Source organism: Camelus dromedarius, chromosome 9 (genome assembly GCF_036321535.1).
Source record: "Camelus dromedarius isolate mCamDro1 chromosome 9, mCamDro1.pat, whole genome shotgun sequence".
Lineage (NCBI taxonomy): Eukaryota > Metazoa > Chordata > Mammalia > Artiodactyla > Camelidae > Camelus > Camelus dromedarius.
This window is the reverse complement of record NC_087444.1, coordinates 72,284,295-72,307,366: the sequence shown is the minus strand read 5'-3', so window position 1 is coordinate 72,307,366 and position 23,072 is coordinate 72,284,295. Positions and strand designations below refer to the sequence as shown.

Here is a 23,072-nt window from a genome sequence, read left to right as displayed (position 1 = left end):
CGGGAGCTTTTTGCTCTGGAATGGGCAGATGTATTGTGATCATGCGCATCGTGGGATTTACACAGCCCTGAACATAAACAGTCCACGACAACGTGGATAAATCTCACACACCTAATGCTGAGAGACAAGCTAGACATCAGACTGCATACTGTATCCATATATGAAGCATGAAGATGGATACAATTACGCTATTTTGTTAGAAGCCACTAGAATGGGTGCCTTTGAAGAAGCTGGTTGGACGGATGGGGGTGGGCACAGTGATCTAAACTTCCCTTTACCCATCAGAGCTAGTAACACAGTGTATACAGTTCGACCATTCTTTGAGCTGTGCACTTCTGATGTGTTCTTTTCTAGACCTATGTTACACTTTGATATACAGTTAAAAGTATTCTGCTGCCTGTGTCTCCTCTCGATGAAATGCTAAATTAAATAAGACTCTGCCGCCTGTGATGAAACCTGGGCACCTGTATTTTCAACCAGAATCTAGCCCCCTCAACTGGCCTTTCCCATTTTATTGATGGGCAAGCTCTCAGCACTTAGAGGAATCTATAGCCCTTGGTTCCTTCAGGAGGGTGGGGGGTGGGAGGTACCTGCCTTACTCATGGCTGTATGTCCTCCCCTTCCCCTTGCCTCCCTCCCCTTCCCCCTGCCTCCTGCCCCTACCCTGACTACTGCAATGTAAAATTTGTTGAATGGATGGATGACAATTAGAAGTTTGGATTTACGTCCCTGGTGAACTTATTTTCAGGTTTTAAATACTGTCTTAGAGGCTTGTGATCCTTGGATTTTTATCTTCATCCTGATCTCTCCCCTAGATCCAAGTCTGGTTCATGTAGCTATCTCCCTGACACTTTTACTGGGCACCTCTAGGCATCTCAGAGATGGCCTGTCCAAGACAGAAATCTTGATTTTTCCCTTTCTCAGTCTGCTCTTCCTACAGTCTTCCCAAGCTTGGTGAAGGGTATCACCATTCACCCAGGTGCTCATGCCCCAAACCTTGGGCCATTCTTGACGGCTCTGTTTCTTTCACCCCTTCACTTGGTCCTTCATCAAACCTACTGGGTTTACCTTTATCCATTTCTTACGACCTCCACAGGTCCAAGCCACCATCACATCCTGCCTAGACTATTGCAGTAGCACGTAAGTCAGATCATGCCACGCCACTGCTCAGAATCCTCCCGTGGCTCCCCATTACCCTTGGAACAAAATGCAAACTCCTCAACATGGTCTCAAGGCTGTTCTGAACCTGGCTCCTGCCAAATTCCCCGAATTCACCTCTTAACACTGCCCTTCTTACTTTCTTTGTCCCAGCCATCTTGTCTGTCTCTGAGCTCCCTCCCACCACAGGGCCTTTGCACTTGCTGTTCTCTCCACCCCTGACCCAATCCCAGATTTTCATAGCTAGGACCTTCTTGTTATTTGGATCTCAGCTTGAATGCCATTTCCTCCATAGCCTGAAATTTCCTTGTTTCTTTATGTTTTTATGTTTCTTGTTTCTCTCCCCAGTAGAATGTCAGCTCTCTGAGAGTGGGCTATAAATCTATCTTGTGCAGAGCTTTATCCTGAGTGTGTAAACAGTGCTTGGTACATAGAAGAACGTTGCATAATACCAAGGAAAATGGTTAACACTAGACTGAAATTTGGGCGGGGAGTTGGGGGTGAGGAGAGGAACGAGAGTTAGTCCAAAGATGAAACTTTTAAAATAATAGCTAACATTTATTGAGCATTTTCTATGTACCAGGTACTGTTTTAAGAACTTTCCATTTATTCATTTAACCTGTAAGAAAGAACTATAAAGGGATATTATCATACTAGGCATTTCTTAGATTCCTGCCTGGCTCATACCCTTACCTTTTTAAGGCCTTTGTCTTAATGGCACCTTCTCAACGAGGCCTTCCCTAACCACCTATTTAAAACTGTACCTCTTGCATCTTCCCTATCTCCTTTCCGTGCTTATTTGTTCTCCTAAGCACTTACTGACTTCTCACCTACAGTATATTTTCTTACTCAACAATTTCAGAGAGGCAGTAAGTACCATGCTAAAAACACGCACTCTCTAGCCACACTGGCCTGGGTTCAATTCTGAGTTGCTAGCTGTGACACCTTGGGCAAAATGCCTAAACTCTCCGTGCTGCAGTCTTCTCTTGAAAATGGGGATAATAATAGGATGTACTTCACTCTTGAGCGGGCTAAATTTGTTAATATCAAAAAGTACTCAGAGCAGTGCCTGGCACAGAGTAGCTGCTACACTGGGTGATTGTTAAATAGGAATCTTTTTTTTTTTTTCTATCTCCCTCACTAGAGGCCAGGCAGAGATTTTGTCTGTTTTGTTCTATATGGTGTCCTTACCCCTTAGAACAATGCCCAGTAAATATTTGTTGGATTCACTTTTAAGGGTGAGAAAAGCGAGACACATAGGTGTTTGTTTTTTTCTCTTGATGACTCGGCTATTCCCCAGGTCCAGGTAGATCAGAAACTGAGGGTGGGACGCAAGCATCTGTGGGTTGTTTTTTGTTTTTAATTGTGATGAAATATTTGTAACATAAAATTACGATCTTAACCATTTTTAAGTCTACTGTTCAGGAGGGTTAATTACGTTCACATTGTTGTGCAACCAACCTCCAGAACTGTTTTCATCTTGCAAAACTGGAACTCTGTACCCATTAAACAACTCCCCATTCCTCCTCCCCCCAGTACCTGGCATAAGCACCTAAATGTTTTGCCCAGTGGTAGAGCAGGGATTTGAACCCAGGTAGAACGTAGTATGTGAGTAAAGGATTGAAGGAAAGATGAAACCTTGTAGCTGGGAGGACTGTGAGGAACCTGGGAAGGCGGAGGCTCAAATAGCCTCCGCGGGCCCCGGGCTCCACCATCCGCCCCTCCCTGCTGCCTGCAGCCTCGGCCACGTTCGAGGACTTCCAGATCCGCCCGCACGCCCTCACGGTGCACTCCTACCGAGCGCCTGCCTTCTGCGACCACTGCGGAGAGATGCTCTTCGGCCTAGTGCGCCAGGGCCTCAAGTGTGATGGTGAGAAGCGGGGAGGCTGGAGTGGGGGGGAGGGGGGCGGGGCCAAGACGTAGGACGCGGGCATGAGGGCGGGGCCGGGGTGGAGCTCAGGGCCAGGAGGTGGGGCTCTGGGAGAGAGGTGACCGCCCAGAGGCAGGGCTTGGGGGAGGAACTGGAGGTGGGAACAAGTGGCAGGGCTAGGGTGGAGGGCGGGGTCTGGGTGGGGCTCAGTTCGGGGTGGAGGCTTTGGTGTGGACCTCCGACCGAGAGGTAAGGGGCAGAGCTTGGAGAAAAGGGGTGATGGGGAAGAGGGCGGAGCCTGTATCAGTCAGGAATCAACCAGAGAAACAAAGCCAGCAGGGAGGCATATATTAAAGGATTTTTGGAAGGAACTGGCTTACAGGATTGTGGGCACTGGCAACTCTGAAATCCTCAGGGCAGCCAGTCAGGAAGGGCAGGCTGGAACTCTCAGGCAGGAGCGGAAGCTGGAAGCTGCCACCCACAGGTGGATTTCTCCATCTGGGAAACCTCAACTCTGCTCTTTAAACCTTTGAATTGATTGAAACAAACCCACTCTGATTAACTACGATAATCGCCCCTCACTTAGAGTCACTAATTATGGGTTTGAATCACATCTCCAGATACTTTTGCAGTAACACGTAGATTAATATTTGAATACCTGGGGTTGCTAGCCTAGCCAAGCGACACGTGAAGCTGACCATCAGAGTCCACCTCTTGTCAGCTCGGCACTTCTGTTGGCTAGGGCTGTCAGAACAAAGTACCCACAGGCTGGGTGGTGTAAACAATGGAAATTTATTTCTCATGGTTCTGGAGGCTGGAAAGTCCAAGATCTGGGTTCTCATAGGGTGTGGTTCCTGGTGAGGGCCCTCTCCATAGCTTACAGATGGCTGCCATCTGATTGTGTGCTCATGTGGTGCATGGAGTGAGCATGATCTTTCATGTCTCTTTTATAAGGACCCCAGCCCCGTTGATCAGGGCCCCATCCTTACGGTCTCATTTAACCTTAATGACCTCCTTAAGGGCCCCATCTCCAAATACAGTCACATTGAGGATTAGGGCTTCAGCGTATGGGTTTGGGGAGAACACAGATATTCAGTCCATAACAAGCATCCATGCACATCTCCCTAAATTCTTTGGAAAATAAAGGAACACATTGTGTTCCTTTGAGGCAAGATGTCTCAGGGTTAAGCCCAAGTGTCAGCATCTGCAGGTTAACTGTTTCCGTCTTTAATGCTTCTGAGCGTGAACACCGAGATCACACCTCCCCTGTGGATGAAAGCCGCACACCCACCTCAGCTCAGCTCTACCTACAGCAAATGAGAACCATCTGTTCTACAATGATTGGCACCCCCATTGTTTGTTCAGTGCACCCCTCTCTTAGAGGCATATTCTCAGATGTTCCATTGTCTCAGGATCTCCAGTTTTGTGGCTGTCAGGCTCATATAGAAATTCGGAGTCTCTGATACCCTTTGTTCCGGATGACCCACAGCATCATCTAGGATTGTTATCATGTGGCCCTTGTGTCATTATTTAAGGCATTATTTAAATATACTTGTGGCATTATTTAAGAACTCTAGCGATAATAGCTATATCAGGCCTGCAAAAGAAACCCAACTTAGTACATTCAAAGCTGCTATCACTATGGCCATCGTCCACATGCCATAACCAACTCTTGATGTCTTGGTATATGTAACCTTTGTCATGGCGCAACCCCGGTGTCCTCAAGTTCTAATGGCCATTCTCCAAATGGACTTCATTGGCTCAGCCTCACAGAGGATGGTCCAAGTTCATATGGTTCCAAAAGAGGCCCAAATACCTGTCCTTAATGCCACTGATGCCTTCCTACAGGAGTTTGAGTCTACCCTGATACTCATACCAGGAGTCAGAGATGAGATTCTGAAGTTCTGTGAAGCATATGAGTGACTCAAAACTGGGAAATGGTTTTCCTGGACGCAAAGGCTCTTTGCAGTTCTGAAGCTCTTCTCGTCTCACCAACAGCGTTCCCCAAGCTTGTCTCTGCAATGGCCCATCATGCAATTGAGACGGTGCCTAAGATGAACTACTGTGATAGAAAGTCTCTAACAGGTGGTCTGCCAGAAGACAGGCTTCATGAGGTGTCCAAGAGAAGCTTCCAAAGGCTAGAGCAACATTCTGTACTCCAGAACAGAGAGCCATCTTGGAATCATTTGAAATCACCGGAGATGTATTGGAGAAGCGTTCAGGAAGTCCAGCAGGAAATGACAAGCTTATCCTGGCTCTGTCATTCAAGGATTAAAAATAGAAAAGAAAAGAAATAACAAAGTCACAGTTTTACCTAATATGATACTGCAGCCCTGAGTACCACCAAAAATGCGCTAACCCTTTCCCCAGAAGATGATGTCCTTGGGCGATGTTCATTCTTCTCCTTTGATCTCCTGTAACTTAAAAATCATGATGTAAGTTATTGTTAATATCGTATGTTAGGTGATAAGAGGGTAAAAAAAGGAAGAAAATAAAAATATTTAGTAGACACATGTTCATAACAGCGTAAGGAAGAAATACTTATAACTAGGACAGTCCTCATGTCTGCAGCTGGCACATGGTTGTGGCTTCCTTCCTGCCACCACCGGATCCATATTCCCTTTGCCCTCAGCCAGCATCTCACCCTCTTGTGGTGCTTTGCCTGGTGGGGTGGCCCAAACCTTCATTCCCGAAGGCTCTTGGCCATTTAGCAGATCTGCCTGAATTGGGTTTTGCAGGTTTTTGTTAACATTAATCACACTATGAAGAGGCATCCTGAGGGATCTGTTCCAGTTCCTCAGAAAAGGAGAGGTGGGTAGAGCTTCGGCGCCCAAATTGGAGGCTATGTCTCTGACCATCTCTGGCGCCCCCTACAGGCTGCGGACTGAACTACCACAAGCGCTGCGCCTTCAGCATCCCCAACAACTGTAGTGGGGCCCGCAAGCGACGCCTGTCGTCCACGTCATTGGCCAGTGGCCATTCGGTGCGCCTCAGCACCTCTGAGTCCCTGCCCTGCATGGCTGATGAGCTGGTGAGGAGCTGGGGGAGTGGGGAGGGTTGGGGAGGGTTGGAGGCTGGGGAGTGGCGGGGCCCAGGGACCAGGGCAATGCTCTGAGGTGTTCCTTTCTCCCTCACTGTCTGATAGAGCCGTAGCACCACCGAACTCATCCCTCGCCGCCCACCCTCATCGTCCTCTTCCTCTTCTGCCTCATCCTACACGGGTCGCCCCATCGAGCTGGACAAGATGCTGCTCTCCAAGGTCAAGGTGCCACACACCTTCCTCATCCACAGCTACACGCGGCCCACCGTCTGCCAGGCTTGCAAGAAACTCCTCAAAGGCCTCTTTCGCCAGGGCCTGCAGTGCAAAGGTAGGCGGGGAGCCCCCACGTTGGGGGCTGGGGTGGGAAGGGACAGAGTCAGAACACCAGAACCCCACCCACAGCCACACACACACACACACACACTCTCAGAGGCTTAGGGTCTCAGCTGGGCTTGTGGCAGGACACAGAATTTATGTTCTGATCCTTAGAAGCACAGGGCCTCAGAACGGGGTGCGTCCAGAATCCTGGCATTCTAGAACCTTTGGAATTCTGGAATCCTAGCACCTTGGAATCCTGGCACCTTAGAAATCTAGATTCTGGGAATGGATATAGCTCAGTGGTAGAATGCATGCTTAGTATGGGTTCAATCTCCAGTACCTAGATAAGGAAGGAAGGAAGGAAGCAAGCAAGCAAGCAATCTAGATTCGTATGTCACTTAGGATGGAATTCTTAAACTGTAGAACTTGAGAATTCTTGAGTCAGAGAACCTTGGAAACATAAGTTTCAAGAATTCTGGATCACAGGATTCAGCAAGAAGAATCAGAACTTTACTTTCATAAATCTTAGAACTATCAAACTATGGATTCTCAGAATATTAGAACTTTAAAATCATAGGATTTGAGAGTAATAGAAACCTAAAAGCAACAAAATTGAGTCTTAGAAGTCTAGAATCATATAGCCTTGGAACCATCAAATCCTAGAGTCCTAGAAATCTATGATCCCAGAACTTTGAATGATCGAATTCTGGAATACCAGAAGTCTAGATCCATAAAAAGTTAGAGTCATCAAATTCAAGAATTCATCAGAAAAATCAAATTCTAGAATTGTAGATGTTTAGAGCTAAAGAGTCATAGAAACATAAACTTCTAGAATCTTGGATATACAGAATCCTAAAACTTTGGAACTATCAGATTCTAGAGGCTGATTCAAAGTCTACAATCAAAGAACTGTAGAGTCACCAAATACTAGCGTTTAGATATATCTTAAAATCTCAGATATCAAAGAATCTTAGCAATCTAGAATCATAGAACTGTAGAATCACAGATGTGTAGAGTTCTAGAAACTTGAACATCAAACTCTGTAGTCTTGGAAATCTAGAATCATAGGACCTTAGAAAAATAAGTTTTCACATAATTAGTCTCAGATCTTTGATGTATAGCATCCCAAAACTTTGGAATCATCAAAATATAAAGCAATGATTCTCAACCAAGGACAATTTTGCCCAAGGAAGGAATGTTTGGCAATGCTTGGAAACACTTTTGTTTGTCAGATGGGGCTGGTGCTATGGACATCTGGTGCTTAGAGGTCAAAGACGCAGCTCAAAGTCCTGTGAAGTAGAGAACAGCCTCCCACAATAAAAAAATTGTCATAGTGCCAAAGGTTGGGAAACCTGCCCTCAGGAGTCTGAAGTCTAGAATCATAGCATGTTAGGTGCTATTACATTCTAGAATTGTAGAAGTCTAAGGTGATGGACATTTACACTGTCAGAACTCTAGACCCTTAGGGTCATAGGGGTGTAAATCACAGACACTGCATTTGGCTTCTATTTAATTGAGCCTCCCCATAACTGGGAACTATGATTTCAAGAGAGGAACAACCAGGGAAGGGTCACTTAGCTTTCCTGCCCCAAACAGCCAGAGCAAACTCTTTTGAGACTAGGGGGGCTAGGGGTCGAGTCAACCCTTAGAGGTGACCTCTTTCTTCCCTCTCCCACCTGTCTCCCTTTTCCCTGTCCTCCTGCCAGACTGCAAGTTCAACTGTCACAAACGCTGCGCCACCCGCGTCCCTAATGACTGTCTGGGGGAGGCACTCATCAACGGAGGTAAGAGGCTGGGGGCTGAGCGGGAAAGGCGGGCAGGGCTGGGCGGAGGCCCCTCTGATGCCCCGGTCCCCCCAGATGTGCCGATGGAGGAGGCCAGCGATTTCAGCGAGGCGGACAAGAGCTCCCTGACCGATGAGTCAGATGACTCCGGTTTCGTCCCAGGCTCCCACTCAGAAAATGCCCTCCATGCCAGTGAGGAGGAAGAAGGCGAGGGAGGCAAGGCGCAGAGGTACCCAGGGCCCCCTCTGGCGAAGGCCCTCCCCCATCCCCACGATGGCTTGATGTCACCCAGTACTGAGAAATTTCCCCAGATTCCTGAGGCGAACCTTTTCAAGTACCCAAACTTTACTTGTTTAATTGAACTGGTCTTCCTGATTGACCTTTTCAAAAAGTTTTAATAGAACCGTATTTTAATTTATATTGTACTTCTTTTTTTGGAACTGGTAATACAGTCATTCAAAAGGTATGTTGTTAACCTCTTCCACTTCCCTGTCTCCCAGCTGCCCAGCCCCCTGTCCCCAGAGGATACCACTGAGATTGGGTCCTGGTGGGTCCTTCCAAAAACAGTCTGTATGGCAAAGTGACAGTACAAAGAGTGAGCAGAAATGTGGACTCTGGACCCAGATGACTGTATGGCCTTAGGCAAGAGATTAACCTCACTGGCCTCAGTTTCCTCATCAGTAAAACGGGGATAAAGTAGTATCTACCTTATAGGGTTGTTGTGAGGATGGAATGAATGAATACAAATCAAGTACCTAAAACAGTGGCTGGTACGCAGTGAGTGATACAGTTTTTAACTCTCATTTCAGAGCACTAAAATCTTAAAAAGGAAGGCAAAATATCCATTTTCTTTCAATCACTTTAGCCTCGGATTGACTTGTGTGGCCTTAAGTAAGGCCCTTCTCCTTTGGGTGCCACAGTCTACCCATCTGTAAAATGGGAAAAGGAAAATATCCCCAAAGACCTGACAGGCAGTGGCTTTCTTCTGGCATGGAAGCTCAGAAAAATAATCATTTTTACTTAATTACACTTTTTTTTTAAATTTTATTTTTCATCGAAGTATAGTTGATTTACAATGTTAGTTTCAGATGTACAGCAAAGTGATTCATTTATATATCTGAATATATATAGTCAGTTATATATGTATATAGAAAATATACATATATTTTCAGATTCTTTTCCCTTATAGTTTATTACAAGAAATTGAATATAGTTCCCACACATTTTTTTTTTAATGGAGGTATTGGCGATTGAATCCAGGACCTCGTACACTCTAAGCATGCACTCTACCACTGAGCTATACCTTCCCCCTGATTACACATTTTAAATTAGAACTGGAATTCATATCCAACTCCATGAGAATGTGAGTTCAGGTGCTTGAGGACAAGGAAATTCATCTGTCTTCCAAGTGCCTAGGACAAAGCCCCGCTTCCTCTGTGAGTGTGAGATCACTGTACCAAGGAGGCAGGAAGGCAGCAGGGGTAAAAGCACAGGATGCTATACTGTAGGTCCTTGTTGTTTATCTACATTATATATAGTAGTGTGTATTTATTAATCTTAATTCCTAATTTATCTCTCCCCCTAGAAAAATGTTAATACAGTATTAATTAATACATTGTATTAATACAGTAATACATGTAGAAATAGACATACATGTGTGGACTGTAACCTGTGGAATTCAACAACCATCAATTTAAACTAAATTTGTTTTGGAAGTAAATTCTTTTCATAAGGACCATAAGGATCATTATACCCATTTCTAGGTTAGAAGACTGAGGCTCATGGGCTTTGGCCAATAATAAATAAAGGAGAGGAGCTGAGACTTCGCCCCAGGGGGCCAGGGCAGTGTAAACATGGGGCAGAGGTTCTGCCACTTCTGGGGGACATCGATAAATACTTAATGAGCACAGTGGTACTAGACTCCAAGCACACAGCTGTGAACAAAACAGGTAAAACTCTGGCCTCATAGAGCAGACACTTTAGTTGGGGAGACAGCTAACAAATGCATTCATATAGGGATGGGGGTTTGGCTCAGCGGTAGAGTGCATGCTTGGCATGCACGAGGTCCTAGATTCAATCCCCAGTGCCTCAGATAAGGGGAAAAAAACAAAACAAACAAAAAGTGCATCCATAGCATCAGCTATTGATAACCACTGTCTGCGTCCATACCGCCCCATCTCATCTGATCTTCAAAGCAAAGCAGGGTTGGGCCTGGTTAGGACTTGGATGGGAGATTTTGATAACTGCTATCAAAAATAAAATTTTAAAAGTTGCGAGGGGATAGAGAAGGGGGACATGTTATCTTAGGGTCATTAAAGCACCTTCTGTGAGGAGGTATATTTGAAGAGATCTGAGGGAGGGGAGGGAAGGAGCCATGTGGAAAATATCTGGGGACAGAACCTACCAAGTAGAGGGAATAGCAAGTGCAAAGACCCTGAGGTAGGATCAAGCATGTTCCAGGAATAACAAGGAGCCTGGTGTGGCTGAAGCAGTGACTGTGAGGGGAAAAGGATGGGAGATGAGGTCAGAGGGAGTATAGGTGTGCAGGTCACAATAGTCACCGAAACTTTCTTACTAGTGCCACCAGACCCTAGCCTCCTAGAACCTCAGAGGTTCTCCCAGGTCTTTCCTGAGAGTGTTTAGTAACAGAATTGTAGGCTTTCAGAGTTGGACCTTGAGGGACAGGGACTTGGAGGGGAAGGCTGTTGGGAGAGGTGGACTATTTCACAGATGAGGAAACTGAGTCTCAGGCAAAGAGAAGTGGCCAGGGCCACCCAAGTCCAGGTCTAGCATAGGATCAAGAGGTTGCTGGTTCTGGAGTTGGTCAAGTCACCTAATTTCTCTTGGCCTTCATTTCCTCACTGTAGTAATAGCATGTGCACTGGTGAGACAAATGAGGCACAGAGAGGTTGAGCCACTTGCCCAGTGTCACAGCTGACTCCACAATTGATGGGCTCAATACTAATTAGCACTTATTGGAGGCCCACTGTGTGCCAAGCACTGTGCTAAGCTAAGAAATGTTTCCCCTCTGACAGCAACCCCCTTAGTGCTGGAGAAACTAAGGCATGAAGAGATTGGGTAATTTGCCAGGGAGCCTGACTTCGGAACCTAGCCTCTTAATGTGGCCCTCCCAAGAGTCCCCTTCCTCATTATGAGAAATCTGGAAACCACAGGGGGAAAGAGTGTGGCCAAAAACCCCTTGGCTGCTCAGAGATGCTCCCTGTGCCCCACCCCAACCCCGTGGCCCCAGGCGCTATGGTTATTCTCTGCTTGTAATCTCTTACACCTCCCTCTCCCCAACCCTTAGCTCCCTGGGGTACATCCCCCTAATGAGGGTGGTGCAGTCGGTGCGACACACAACACGGAAATCCAGCACAACGCTGCGCGAGGGTTGGGTGGTTCATTACAGCAACAAGGACACACTGGTGAGTAGGTGGGGCGGGGCCACGCGGGGGCGGAGCTAAAATTGAGGCGGGGCTGGTTGGAGTCAGGGATGGGTGGGGTCATGCTGGAGGCAGAGCTAGAATTAGAGGGGTTGAATATGGCAATGAAGGAGGCAGGGCAGGATTTAAAGGGAGGGGCAGGATTAGGGTTAGGGGCGGGGCTTGGGTGGGATTAGAACTGGAGCCCTAACGGTGTTGGGGGGCAACGGTGTTGGAGGGCGGACTCACTCTCTCAAGTACCTCTCCCAACAGAGGAAACGGCACTACTGGCGTCTAGACTGCAAGTGCATCACGCTCTTCCAGAACAACACGACCAACAGATACTACAAGGTAGGTCTTCTGGCTCCCAGATTCCCCCAGACCTCCTGTCTTGGTCCACTGTCTTCTCCCCTCCTCTCCCAGTTGCTTCGGCCAAATACCTGCGAATCACACCCTCTGCCCACCCCCTGCTTCCCCGCTTCCATCCCATCAGCAAGTGCCACCCACCCGGACGCCCTACCCTGTGTTTGATCCTGGCTCCATCACTTTCTAGCTGGGGGACCCAGGCAAGTTTCCTCACTTCTCTGCACCCCGCATCTTGTAAAAAGCTTCAAAGAATAATCCTCGCCTCAGGGCTGTTGCCAGAATTCAAAGAGATAATCTACACAAAGGGATTAGTTTAGGGCCAGGCATATGTTAAGCTCCATTCAACTCCCAATAATTATAAGCGTGTTAGCACTATTACTTTATAATTCACTTATTAAATTATTTCTTTATATTCGTCACCACCTCCCACACCAGCGCTGTGTTCCAGCCAGTCTCCGTGGGCCTTTGCTTCTGCCCTCGCCCTCAGAATCTTTTCCAATGTAACAGCCAAAAGAGTCAATTAAAACCGTTGCAACATTCCAATGGCTCCCACTGCCCTTAGAATAAAATCCAGGTGCCTGCCTCGCTTGTTCACCTGCTCTTGAGCATCTTCCTTACACTTCCTATGGCTGCTTCCTTCTCATCCTTCCCATCTTCCTCACACCATGCTGTCTAAAGTAGCATCCCATTAAGTCATCTCTGCCTCCAGGTTTTATTTGCTACATAAGAGTTTCTCTTTCTCATTCTTTCATTTTTCTTCCTCCCTTCCTTTTCCTTTCAACACTTTTCCAGGCTCACTCTTTTTCCTCCCCATGTACCTTCTCTCCTACCCAGGCCCCCTCTGCCTCCTTCCTGATCTCCTGTGTCAGTCCCATCCTCTTCCATCTGCCCTCCATGCACAGCCAGAAAGACCTGCCCCCCTCCTTGCTCCATATCCTTCCATGGTTCCCCAGGGCCCTGGAGACAAAGCCCAGGCTCCTCCCTGTGGTCCATGAGGCCCTGCATGGCCTGGCTGTAGCCTGATGCCTTTATTTATTCATCAAATGTGACACACCTACTGTGTGCTAGGCACTATCCATGTAATGGGAATATGGCATGTCCCATGAACACAAGCCTTTTCTACCTCAGGGCCTTTGCATGTGCTCCTCCCAACCGCCTTATTCCTCCACCAGCTGGCTTCTTACCTTTCTGATTTCTGCTTCAATGTAGCTTCTGACAGGAGCCTTTTCCTGATCACTCCATTCAAAGCAGGCCCTTCCCACTGACACTGGATTATGTGTGCTCTTCTGAGTAAGTGGGGAGCCCCAGGATCTGCCTGAGCCCTCACCCGTACTGGCTCTGTGTCCTGCCAGGAAATTCCACTGTCCGAAATCCTCACTGTGGAGCCTGCCCAGAACTTCAGCCTCGTGCCACCAGGCACCAACCCACACTGCTTCGAGATTGTCACTGCCAATGCCACCTACTTTGTGGGCGAAACTCCTGGAGGGGCCCCAGGAGGGCCCAGCGGGCATGGGGCTGAGGCCACCCGGGGCTGGGAAACAGCCATCCGTCAGGCCCTGATGCCCGTCATCCTCCAGGATGCACCCAGCGCCCCAGGCCATGCACCCCACAGTAAGTCCCCCAGCCCCAGTCCCTGGGAGGATGGGTCTCGGAGGGCTTGGGTGGGGTCCTGGGGAAGGGAAGAGCCAGGGAGAAGGTAGGGAATGACAGAGTGGAGAATGAGAATGTGGCTTCTGGACTAGCAGGCCAGGGTCCAAATCATGAAGCCCCCAGACCTGACGTGGCCTTGAGCATGTCACTTCTCTTTTCTGAATCTTGCTTGTCCTGAGTGGTAATGATGCCTCTGAATTGTGAGTTCAGACTTTTTAACTCATGCTCCTCTGTGCCTGGCCTGTGCTAGATAGTGCTGGGGGCACAGCTGTGACCAAGACAGCCCAGGACCTGCCCTTATGGGGCTCACAGTCTAGTAAGGGAGGCAGACCTGTCCCCAGACAGTAATAATACAGAGTAGGCAGGGCTGGGACAGGAGAGCCGAGGACTCTGGGAACTCAGAGGGGGTCCCAGCCTGGGTGTCCAGGAGGGCTTCCTGGAGGAGGCAACATTGGAGCTGAGACATGGAAGCTGAGGAGAGGTGAAATGAAGGGAAAGGAAATGGGAAATCCTTTCAGGCAGAGGCAAAGGATGATCAGAGTCTCAGGTTCCTGCCTTGTGGAGCTCATAATCTTGGGTGAGTGACAGACATTCATCAGATCATCCTGGGTGAATGACAAGTGGGACATAGAAATGTGGTGGAGGAAACTGACATGGCCCCAGGAGTGACATTTGAGCTGAGACTGAGTGATGAGGAGGATATAACTAAGTCCAGAATAAGGGGAAGGGCAGAGCAGAGACCCAGAGATAGGAGTATCCGAGGCCCCGCAGGGAGGCCAGCGTGGCGGGAATACCCAAGAACATGACAGGGGTAAAGTCAAAGAGGTCAGGGGCCAGACCCTGCCTGTTAAGCCATGTAAGGGGTTTGAGCTTCCTCCAGAGGGCGCTGGGGAGCCATGGCAGGATTTTGAGCAAGGGAAGGATGGGGGTCTGGGTTGTGCTGGGTCCCTCTGGCTTCCCTGTGGAGGGTGAATAGAAGAGAATGGAGTGCAGCAGGGTGACCATGGAGGAGGCTGAGGGGCAAGGACCACCCAGAAGTTCCTCAGGGAGGGGACAGATGTTCAAATGACAGAAGGATCAAGATTTTGGGAATGCCTGGCTCTGGTTGGGGCACATTCAGGTAAGATGCTGGGGTCAGTTTGGAGTTTCCCACTGAGCCTCAATTTCCTCCTCTGGAAAATGGGATCATCACACCTCCCTTGGTGCTAAGATCACAGAGTGAAATGCCCTGTGAACTCCTTTAGGACATCGCTTTTTGAGCCCCCTCAGCACATCTCGTTTCCTCTCCTCACTGGACTGAGGAGGGAGGTGCTTTTATTGTTCTCATTTTTCTTGATGAGAAAACTGAGGTTCATAGTGGACAAGTCACTCAGTAGCCTGAAGTTGCACGTTGGTCTGGCTCCAGAGGCTGCCTCTGGAGTTAAGGGTGAAAGTGATCCTGAGCCTGGGATCCGCTTACCTCCACCTCTACCTCTCCCCAGGACAAGCTTCTCTGAGTATCTCTGTGTCTAACAGCCAGATCCAAGAGAATGTGGTGAGACCCCACCCACACCCACGCCCCCAAGGATGTACTCCCTCTCCCCCTCCCAAACAGCCTCCCAGCTCTCCTGCCCTCCCCAGTCTCCTTGACCGCTCCCATCTCCATTTGCACCCCTGACCCTTCCTATCCCCACCCTTCAGGACATCGCCACTGTCTACCAGATCTTCCCGGACGAGGTGCTGGGCTCAGGCCAGTTTGGAGTGGTCTATGGTGGTAAGAACACATCAAGAGCTAACCCAGGGGTGGAGGAGGGTAGAACTCAGTGGTAGAGTACATGCCTAGCACACACAAGATCCTGGGTTCAATCCTCAGTACCTCCATTAAAAAAAAAAATGAACCTAATTACCTACCCCCCCAAAAAAACAAAACAAACAAAAAAAGAGCTAACTCAGAAAGGGGTCTTGGGGATTTCTGGGCTCTGGACCTTCCCTTCTGTTTGGCCACATGCTTACCTCCTTTTCTAGTGATTAGAAAGCGAGATCCTGGGGGCAGGTGGTTGCAGGCTCAGCTTTTCTCCCTGGGAAAGGCCAGTGACTTTCTCCCGGTTTTGATAGGGAGGGTGGATTCTGCACCTTTTGGCCACAGAGCGGGGTGCTAGATTCTGATTTGTTACAAATCTAGTTTCCCATGTTTAAGATTCCTCTCCTAGGAGCTCTGTCTTTCCTTTCTTTCATTCCCCCTTTATTCCCAGGGCCCCCCACCCCTCACATCTCTCCTGGGGCCCATTAGATGGCTTTTCACCCACCTCTACCCAGCTCTGGCTGTGGTGGTGGTGGTGGGGGTTCCTCTTGCCAGGACTAGAAGGTTCTACTCCCCTTACCCCCTACCTCCTGTATCCCCTGCCCAGGAAAGCACCGGAAGACAGGCCGGGATGTAGCAGTAAAGGTCATCGACAAACTGCGTTTCCCCACCAAGCAGGAGAGCCAACTCCGGAATGAAGTGGCCATTCTGCAGGTGACCCCGGGGTCTGTGGCCCAGCTCTGTTCCCCACCACCCCAATCCCAGTAGAGGCCTTCCTTTCCCACTTCCTCCTTTGAGGGGCCAACTGATCCAGTCTAGGGGTGGTCAGGGAAGGCTTCCTAGAGGAGGCAGTGTGCATGTTGAGAATGAAGGGATGGGGAAGGTGTTCTGAGCAGAGCGAGCAGCCCATGCAAAGGTCTGGAGGTGAGAGGGAATGTGACGTCTTCTAGGAACTTGAAGGCGTTCAAGATTATTAGATGGTTTATGTGTAGATAGGTGATGGCAGCTAGGCTAGAGAACAGAGTGGGGCCATACCCTGTGGGCTTTCTCCTGAGGGTACTGGGGAGCCATGAAGGATTGTGAGCAAGGAAGGAACAGAGTCATGTTTGCACTTTAGAACTATCCCTCTGGCTGCCTTTGGAGGGTAGGGAGGAGGCTGAATGGGGACTTGGGTGGGAGAGATTTGGTTCAGCTAGGAAAGGGCTGGGAGAAGAGGAAGGAGGCCCAGATTTAAAAGCTAGAGATATACGAAGCTCCTTCCCATTTCTCCAGGCTTGCCCTCTCGCTCCCTTGACCCTGGGGTTTTACCAGCATTTCATGATAAAAAGATCTTTATGTTCACTGGGCGGTGCAGGAGGGGTGCTTCTGTCTGGGCTTGTGGAAGCCTCTTCCCCTCCCCCAATGCCACCCCCAGGGAAGGAGCAGGCTACCCTCCGGGGAAATCCTTCTTCCTGTTTGTCATCCATCTGCTCCCGTGGCTTGCCTCTGGGGTCTCAAGTTCGTGGGTGACCTGGGTCCTGACCCCACCCCACCCACCTCAGAGTCTGCGGCACCCGGGGATCGTCAACCTGGAGTGCATGTTTGAGACGCCGGAGAAAGTGTTCGTGGTGATGGAGAAGCTGCATGGGGACATGCTGGAGATGATCCTCTCCAGTGAGAAGGGCCGGCTGCCTGAGCGCCTCACCAAGTTCCTCATCACCCAGGTGAGCCCTCCCTGCCCATCACCCTGCCCACCTTCCCGCCCACTACCAGCCTCCACTCCTCGCAGCCCACCTGCCCTGCAAGAGGCCCTGTGTGCCCTGAAAGTCAGGCAGACTCTGGCTGGTACTCATAATAGCAGATAATAGAAAACGTAATAATAGAGTAATAATAACAATCAGAAAAGAATTAGAGTAATAACTTTAAAATAATAATAGAGCAATAATAGAACAGTTAAGAGTAATAATAGTAGAGTAATAACAATAGAAACAGAATAGGATAATAAGTAAAAAAGTAACAGTAATAACTTATTATTATAGGAAAATAATAAATGATTATTATTTTATATTTTTTATTACTTTGTATAGTGAGTCAGCCTCCTGGGGCCTGCTTTATTCATGTAGAAAAAGGGGAGGGGAGAGAGGCCTTTCTCTGGGGAGTGCATTCATTTATTCACTTATTAGATTGTTCAGCAAGCACTGCCTGAACCCCTGCCCGTGCCTGGCCCCATACTGGACAGTGCCAAGGACACAGTGGTGACTGAGATAGGCCCAGCCCTGGACAGTGATCACTCAGAGTGGGCAGGGCTGGGATGGGGGCTGCTGATAATAATGATAAATAATGTGATCACTAACCTTTAGTGAGCGCTTACTGTGTGCCTCACTGCTGTAGTTCATTTAGTCTTCATAGCACCCTATGTGGTGGTGGCCATTATTACTCCCATTGTACTGAGGCTCAGAGACTAAGTAACTCGCCCAGAGTCCCACAGCGGGTGGGATTTAAGCCTCAGAACTGTGCTTTTAACTAGTAAAGTCAAACTAACTTGTGTTACCTGTGTATGTGCGCACGTGAGTGCATTTTACTTGGTTTCGCATCACATAGAACACTGTATGTTGTTCCGCTTCTTACTTCCTTCACTTTAATAGTGCTTCTGGAAGACTTTTCTATTTCAGTATATAGTTAGCAGAACTTCCTCTTTTTCTTAATTGCATCGCATGGCAGATATTACCAAATTCCCCAGTTGCTGAGCATATAAGTAGTTTTTACTATTCTACTACTACAAACCACATCCTGTGAACATTTGACAGTCCCTGGTGGGAGAATTTCAGTAGAACATGTTTCAAATAGTAGACTCCCGAGTTAAAGGAAATGTACTTTACATTTTTTTAAAAAAGATGTTGCTCAGTTATTCTCTAAAACCCCTTTCAGTCTTTGTTCTCACCAACTGAGTTTGAGGGTGTCGATTTTCTCACTCCTTACTAACCATGGATAATATACCCATCAGTCTTATAGGTGGAAAAACATTATTTCATGTGGCTTCATTTGGTGGTTGAAAAACCATGGATGATGTTGAGCCTCTTTTCACATGTTTATTGGCCTCTGCTTTATGTAATTTTTGCCCATTTTTCAATTGGATTATTCTTATTTAATTGTGAGTGCCATTTGTATGTGAAGGACACTGGATCTTTGTCACTTGTGTCGTTCAGGTCTTTTATCCCAGTATTTGTGTTCCTCTTCATTTTCTTCATGGCATTGCATTTTCTGGGTTTCACAGCCTTCCTAGAAAGACCTTCTTACTTGGCTGGTACCACACCTGATTCCGGGATGTGTTCTCTGTTGGTTGCAAAGTCCCCTGTGTTGGCTTCCTTTCTCAGGCCCAGTACCCTTGCTCTCCCAAGCTGTGTGCCTTTGTCAGGCTGGCTTGCGGTGTGGGGACAGAAACCCACTGAGGCAGGCTCATCCAGACTTCAGGTGGAGAGGGAAAAACTGCCTGCCTTCAGCAACCGAGGTGGTTCCTTTTTTTCCCTTATCTTTCATCTCTTCCTCTCTTTTTTGCCTGTGTTCTTCTGTCTTTCTCTCTGCAGATGTCTGCTTTCTGCCTCTTGCCTGCCTCACCCCAAGTCCTGTGCTAAGCCCTTTACCTCATAAACCTGTGTAGGCTCCACAAGCACCTGTGAGGTAGGTATTACTCTAACCCCCATCTTACAGAGGAGGAAAACTGAGGTGGAGGGAGGTTCCCGGGTCTCATCCATCACACAGCATGGCAGCAATTTAACTGAGGTTTGCTTCTGGATCTGTCTGGCTTCTAATCTGCCCTCTTTCTTCACCCTATTTACTTAGCATTGGGAAAATCAACAAAATGAAGATCTGGGGGTGGGGCATAGCTCGGTGATAGAGCACATGCTTAACATGCACAAGGTCCTGGGTTCAATCCCCAGTACCTCCATTTAATTAATTAATTGATTAATTAATTAATTAATTAATTAACCAACCTAATTGCCTCCCCCATCCAACAACAATAACAACAACAAAACAAACAAACAAAAAACGGAAGATGTGTAGAGGATGTCCATACACATCTTTGGATCTCAGTCTCCCTGTCTGTAGAATGAGGAACTTGGACCTCAGCAGAAGCTTTCTAATAGCATTTCCATACTTGAAAGTCACCCAGAGAAAACAATGAGAAACACATATATTGCAGTTCTAAGATACAGATTACAGCTTCATGCTTCCATCTGTCTGTATGTGCAGTACATTTGATATTTTGTTTAGGTGACACAGAATTGAGGAAAATCATGGTTCCCACAGATAAGTGGCTACAAATGATAATAGTTTTTTTAAAATTAATTAATTAATTAATTTTGTGGCAGGAGAGGTAGTTAGGTCTATTTATTTATTTATAGAGGAGGTACTGGGGATTGAACCCAGGACCTCATACATGTTAAGCATGCACTCTACCGCTTGAGCTATACCCTCTCCCCAATAGTTTTTTTTTTTTTAAATCAGCTCACCTTGCTGTCATAGAATACTCTTGAACTAACAGATACAGCAGGAAAAGCTTTATTTGAAACACACACAGAAATATATTCACCAACAGGCTATCACAAAATTACTAACCAAAAACAGCAACAATAATAGCTCACATGGAGTGCTTGCTCTGTGCCAGACACTGCCTGAAGCACTTTATATGCCTCAATTCATTTAAAGCTCACTTCCACCCATGAGGAGTTATTACCCCCATTTTACAGGTGAGTAAACAGACCCAGAGAGGTAAAGTGACTTGCCCAAGGCAGCAGGCTGGGAAGTGGGGAGCCAGAGTTGCTACCCTGGTAGGCTGGCTCTAGAATCCCCCAGCTCTTAAGGGTGTTACATTTGATTTATAACATGTCGTATGGGTATTGTTTGTATTGTTTCATATTTCAGTGTTTTAATGGATGAAAAATACATTTTAAAAAAATCGAATCGCACAATAGTACCTCCATGATCATAGCTCTTTTCATTAGGATCCACATGCCAGAGGGTCTCAGGATCTTCCCAAACCCTCAGGATCTTCCAGTTCAGCCTTCCTAAAATCATATATCCAACTGCTATCTCTGGTGGAAATGGTCCTGGGGTTTTGAGATTCTTCTTTGGTGCTCCAGTGCCTTTCCTAGCACTGGTGGACATCTTTAGGATACTGAGAGGGGCATGGATGGGTTTCGGAGGGCTGGCTGCTGAAGGTGGAATCTGGGGTGGGGACCTTTCAAACTTTCTTACCAGAACCATTTCCTCCCCTCAGATCTTGGTGGCTTTGAGACACCTTCACTTCAAGAACATTGTCCACTGTGACTTGAAACCGGAAAACGTGTTACTGGCATCAGCCGACCCATTTCCTCAGGTCAGATATGTCCCCTCCTGATGTGGGGAAATCCATCCAACACTGGTGGGGGTGGGGGTGGGGATTGTATTAATCAAGATGCTTAATCAAACACAGAGACTCAAGATAACAGTGCCTTGTTTTTCACTCGTGTAGGGTCCAGCATAAGCATTTTGAGGCTGAAAAAGCAGTTCCAGGGTGCTGGGGACCACAGCTCCTGCTGTCTTGTTCTGGCCTCTCCATGGTGTTGCCTGGTCTTCATGGTCCAGGATGTCCTTCCATCGTGAAAAGATAATAGGGGAGAAAGGATAGAGGGGAGGGAGGAAGGAAACGAGGGAGAGGAAATTGACACACCTCTTTCCTTCCCTGAGGCAATACTTTCAAGTTGCACAGGGCACTTCTCACATCTCATTGGCTGGGGCTTGATTATGTGTTCATGGCTGGCAGCAAGGGAATCTGGGAAATGTAGTTTCATTCTGGGTGGTCATGCGGCCTGTTAAAGTCAGGATTTTTATTAAGGGGAGAAGCAGAGAACAGATATTGGGGGGCAACTGGTGGTTTCTTCTGTGGGTTGGTTAGGAAAACAGTTTTGATGAGAACCCCTTTGGGGGAGAGCCAGATGAGCAAGGCAGATGATTATCACAGCTACAATTTACTACTTGCCTACTGTGTTTAAGGGCCTTTAGTTACAGCTTCTCATTTAGACTATCCACATCCCTGTGAAATTTTTTCTTTATTATCTGTGTTTTTCAATCATTTCGTTCATTCCATTTTAAAAGTTCATTTTAGTCATCAACTAAAAATTATTATGTGCCTACTATGTGCCAAGATCCATGCTAGGGCATTTGGAACTGTGGTAAGTAAAGACATCCCCATTTCTCTGCCCACAGTTTACAGCTGAGGGTGATTTGGCCCCCCAGGGGACATTTGACAATGTTGGAGATATTTTTGGTTGTCACAACTCTTTGGTGGTGGGGGGTTGCTACTGGCATTTCGGAATGCTGAACATCCTATAGTGCACAGGACAGCCCCATAACAAAGGATTATCTTTCCCCAATGTCAATAGTGCTGGGCATGAGAAATCCTAATTTAGAGCAATAATACCCAACTAGAAATATAATATGAACCATATCTACAATTTTACATTTTCTGATAGCCACATTTTAAAAAGTAAAAAGAAACTGGTGAAATTAATTTTAATAATATACTTTATCCTAGTATATCTAAATAATACCTTTCTAACATGTAATCAACATAAACATTAATAAAATATTCTTTAATTCAGGTATAAAATTTCCATCAGAAATACTTAATTTTGTACTTAGAGTTTATCAAATTAACAGTCGGAAAAGAAAACTGACACACTCGAGTTATTCCAAGCATATTCACAAGTTTTCCAATAACTAAATCCAGGATCCCTTTTAAAATGCAAATTAATTAAAATTAAATAAAAAATAGTGGGGAGGGTGTAGCTCAATGGTAGAGTGTGTGCTTGGCATGCAAAAGGTCATGGGTTTAATCCCCAGTACCTACTTCCATTAAAATAAAGAAATAAACAAACCTAATAATTCCCCCCCAAAAACAAAATAATAATAATTTAAAAATATAATAATAATAAAATAATAATAATAATAATAAATAATAATAATAATAAAATAAATAAATAATAGTTGCTCAGTTGCACTTGCCACATTCAAGAGCTCAGCAACCACATGTGGCCAGTGACCACCATATTAGACAGCACAGATCACAGAGGGAAGAGCAAGTGTTGATCAAATTTGTCACGGAAATGTAAGTACATCTGTGATGAGTTCTGTGACACAGTTCCATGAGCTCATGTAACTGTATAACCCAGTTGGAGAGTCAGAAAAAACCTATCTGAAGAAAGAGTAGTTTTGGGGAGGGATAAGTGTTCCAGGCAGTTGGAACACCCTATGCAAAGGCCCTGTGATGGAAAGAACTGTACTTCTGGTTTTTTTAACAGCTTTTTTGAGATATAATTCACATATTATTATACAATTCACCAATTTAGAGTATACAGTTTAGTAGCTTTTAGTGTATTCAGAGTTGTGTAACAACAATCAATTTTAGAACATTTTCATCACTGCAAAGGAAACCTCATCCCTCTTAGCCATCATCCTCCAATCTCACCATCCCCCCGCCCCCAACCACTAATCTACTTTCTGTGGATTTGCCTATTCTGGGCATTTCATATAAACGGAATAAACAATACATATAAATGGCATATGCAATAATATGATGTGTGGTCCTTTGTAACTGGCTTCTTTGAGTTAATGTTTTCAAGGTTCATTTATGTTGTAGCATGTGTCAGTATTTCATGTCTTCTTA

General features: G+C 46.7%; 1 protein-coding gene across 2 annotated transcripts in view; it reads left to right on the top strand.

Annotated features, from left to right (window-relative positions):
- The window catches only part of PRKD2 (protein kinase D2), a 29,781-nt gene that overhangs the window by 3,578 nt on the left and 3,131 nt on the right, over positions 1-23,072 (top strand). For both annotated transcript variants that reach the window (XM_031458946.2, XM_031458945.2), the window contains 13 exons: positions 2,897-3,028; positions 5,905-6,059; positions 6,174-6,396; positions 8,093-8,170; positions 8,246-8,399; positions 11,478-11,595; positions 11,866-11,943; positions 13,311-13,569; positions 15,090-15,142; positions 15,289-15,361; positions 15,996-16,102; positions 16,930-17,091; positions 20,646-20,744. In XM_031458946.2, the coding sequence (XP_031314806.1) occupies positions 2,897-3,028; positions 5,905-6,059; positions 6,174-6,396; positions 8,093-8,170; positions 8,246-8,399; positions 11,478-11,595; positions 11,866-11,943; positions 13,311-13,569; positions 15,090-15,142; positions 15,289-15,361; positions 15,996-16,102; positions 16,930-17,091; positions 20,646-20,744 (1,691 nt within the window). The remainder of the gene's footprint in view (positions 1-2,896; positions 3,029-5,904; positions 6,060-6,173; positions 6,397-8,092; positions 8,171-8,245; positions 8,400-11,477; positions 11,596-11,865; positions 11,944-13,310; positions 13,570-15,089; positions 15,143-15,288; positions 15,362-15,995; positions 16,103-16,929; positions 17,092-20,645; positions 20,745-23,072) is intronic.